The sequence below is a fragment of the Marmota monax genome, unplaced genomic scaffold (genome assembly GCF_021218885.2).
Source record: "Marmota monax isolate L192 unplaced genomic scaffold, Marmota_monax_Labrador192_F-V1.1 WCK01_AAM20220418_F8-fsc02037, whole genome shotgun sequence".
Classification (NCBI taxonomy): Eukaryota; Metazoa; Chordata; class Mammalia; order Rodentia; family Sciuridae; genus Marmota; species Marmota monax.
Window position 1 is genome coordinate 1,711 of NW_026692203.1, and position 3,317 is coordinate 5,027.

The 3,317-nt window shown below is 36.3% G+C and overlaps 1 protein-coding gene across 1 annotated transcript; it reads right to left on the reverse strand.

Annotated features, from left to right (window-relative positions):
• Nucleotides 1-576: 576 nt before the first annotated feature.
• On the reverse strand, nucleotides 577-1,642 carry LOC124085237 (olfactory receptor 5B17-like). The gene has a single exon (XM_046432795.2). The coding sequence runs from the start codon at nucleotides 1,637-1,639 to the stop codon at nucleotides 698-700; it is 942 nt and encodes a 313-aa protein (XP_046288751.1). The 5' UTR covers nucleotides 1,640-1,642; the 3' UTR covers nucleotides 577-697.
• Nucleotides 1,643-3,317: the final 1,675 nt, after the last annotated feature.

Here is a 3,317-nt window from a genome sequence, read left to right on the forward strand (position 1 = left end):
AGAACAATCTTCAACAAATGGTTCTAGGACAAATGGATAATAATATAGAAAAGAGTGAATTTGGGTATTTTATATTGAATATTTGCCAACAAAGTAGACTTTGAGTAGCTTTAACACACACAAAAGAAAAATGATGGTATAAGATGATGAATAAGTTAATTTGCTTGACTTTAGTAATCACTTCACAATGTACATGCACATAAAACATCATATTGTATACCTTAAATGCAATATATGCAGTGAAGCTGCATTCTTACTTCATATTATTTACAAAAATCAAAATGATTGATAACCTAAATGTGAAAGCCACAGCCATAAAATTGTTGGAAATATGGGCAAATCTTTTAGACTTTAGGCTTGGCAATGATTTCTTGTGTATGGCACACCCACAAGAAAAAACAAAGTCATTTAACATTACACTTTTGTGCCTTAAAGTATGTTATCAAGAAAGTGAAAAGGAAACCCATGGAATAGTAAAAGAGATATTTGTAAATCATACATCTAATAAGGGTTTACCATAGAGAATATATAAAGGATTTATACACCTCAGGCAGCAATGAAAAAAGAAACTTCTATTTAAAAATGGGCAAAGCCTTTGAATAGACATTTTTGCAAAGATTTGTAAAAGACCAATAAGTACCATGAAAGATTTTCAAAATCATTGGTCAAGGAGAAAATGCAAATCAAAACTACATAATTAAAAAACTAAACCTAGAGAATATTTTGCCTTCTCAACAACTTTTTTGAAAGCACTCTTGACCTCCTTGTTCCTCAGGCTGTAGACCATAGGGTTCAGCATAGGGATGACCATAGTGTAGAACACAGATGAAATTTTGTCAGTGTCCATGGAGCGGTTGGAACTTGGTTGCAAGTACATAATAATAACAGTCCCATAAAATATAGAAACTGCCATGAGGTGTGAGGCACAGGTGAATAAAGCCTTCTGGTATCCCTCACCTGAGTGCGTCTTTAAAATGGTGGTAAATATGAACAGGTAAGAAACCAAGATAACAAGAAGTGCCAAAAAGATATTAAAGCTTGAAATAAGAAAAATGATCAATTCATTAAGGTGTTTATCAGAGCAAGCCAGAGTCATGACGGCTGGAATATCACAGAAAAAGTGATGGATCACATTCACACAGAAAGAGAGACAGAACATGTCTCCAATGTCAATAGCAGCAGTCAGAAAACCAAGGATGTAACAGCATATGGCCAAATAAGCACACACCCTTGTGGTCATGATGGTAGGGTAGTGTAGGGGTTGGCACACTGCTGCATAGCGGTCATAGGCCATTGCAGTCAAGAGGTAACTTTCCACAGTGGCTAAAAGTACAAAAAAGAACATCTGAGCAGCACAAGCATTGTAGGAGATGACCTTGTCTTCCATAAGCAACCCAGCCATGACCTTGGGAGTGACTGTTGAAGAGTAACAAAAATCCACCAGAGACAAGTTATTAAGGAAAAAGTACATGGGGGTGTGGAGGCGGGAGTCCAGCAGGATCAACGTGATCATCCCCAGGTTCCCCACCAGAGTGATGAGGTAGACGACAGTGAACAGTATGAAGAGGGGAAGCTGCAGTTGTGGGGCGCTGGTCAGTCCCAGCAGGATGAACTCCCTCATCTCCGTGTTATTCTCCATGGGTGGTACATTAGGACCACCAGGTGCTGTGTAGCAAAGAGAGCTAAAAGAATACATTGATGAACAAAAGTCAGTCGAACAAAAATTGAAATGTATAAGCATAGTTTTATTATATAAATAAAACTATAAGCATAATTTTATTATAACAAAAATTTTCTTTCAATATTCTGGCATCTATGGTACGGAATGACAATGCAATTTAGTGGATAACTTATCTGTGCAGCAATAGACTTATGAAGAAGCAGTATCTACTTGTTAAATTTCTGAATGGATTAACTAAATTGCAGGAAAGAAATGGGAGCTATCCAAGGTCACATGCTTAGAAGAAGTCTTTCTCTAGTTTAAGATCTTTTTAGTCTAACTGCTTGCACTTATGAAGTTCTCACACATAAAGAACTGTGTACATATATGTGTATGTTCACTTAATCCTTTCATCAATCCCATTGGATTGATTAGTTATGCCTATGTATACATGAAGTAACTTAGTAGCAAAGAAGATGAATAAATTATTCATGATTACGCACATATTAAAGGACAGACAGATCCAAGATTTAAAACATCATAGTGGTTCCTAACTTATATGCTATTGGTGAATTTGAACTGATTTTTTTTAAAATTTAAATTAATGTTTAAGTGATATATAAATATGTAGAATTATTACATATTGATGGGATAACATGATGTTTTGATACATTTTGTAATTTTGATACATTGAATATATCTATCTCATCAGTTTTAAAGTGAATTTATTTTAATTTTATTAAGTTTACACTTAATCATTGTTTCTGTTGTAAGAAGCCTAATTATTGCATGGAAGAGAGATTCTCAAATTAATTCATGGTGAATGCAGTAGGGTAAATGCAGCATTAGAGATATGCACAGCCAGCAAAATTCTTTCTGAAGCTTGGTGTGGTGATGCATGCCTGTACTCCCAGCAGCTTGGGAAACTGAGGCAGGAGGATTGCCAGTTCAAAGCCAGCCTCAGCAACTTAGCGAGGACCTAAGCAACTCAGCAAGATCTTGTCTCAAAATAAAATATAAAAAGGGCTGGGGATGTGACTCAGTGGTTAAGCATCCCTGGGTTCAATCTTGAGCTACAAAAAAACCAATTAATTCTGAAGGAAAAATATAGTATCGTGGAAAATCCAGGGCTCTGAGAAAAGTGTATTTGCATCACATATCAGCTCTGTCCTCTATCCCTGGGAGACATTGGTTCTTCAAGTGATCCTCAAAACCTCTCTTATTTAGTATCTTCCTGGAGACCCACATTTTGGCTTATGTTAAAAGAGTCCTCCTTGGATTCATCCTCATCCACATTGCTGTCAGTCTAAGCTGGATAACAGATGTTGGGGGTTACAGGCTCACTGTTGGGGAGTCAACACTCTCACATTAGTTCTTGCGCAGGCATGATATTTAAATCTCTTTATTTGGAACTTCGAGAAGGATATCCATTCTTTTGTAACCACTATTTACTGCCTGCTTACTGGCTCCAAAACCCATCATTTTACATTTTGAGATTAAATTGTTTGCCAGTGACACAATTACACTTGTAATACACACAAAAATGTAAGCTAAGACTGTATCATATGCATATGTGTGTGTGTGTACATACACATTTCCTGTGATTATTAATGTGTTCCCTTTAGGCCCCACTCTATAATCTAGAAAAGCTTACCAT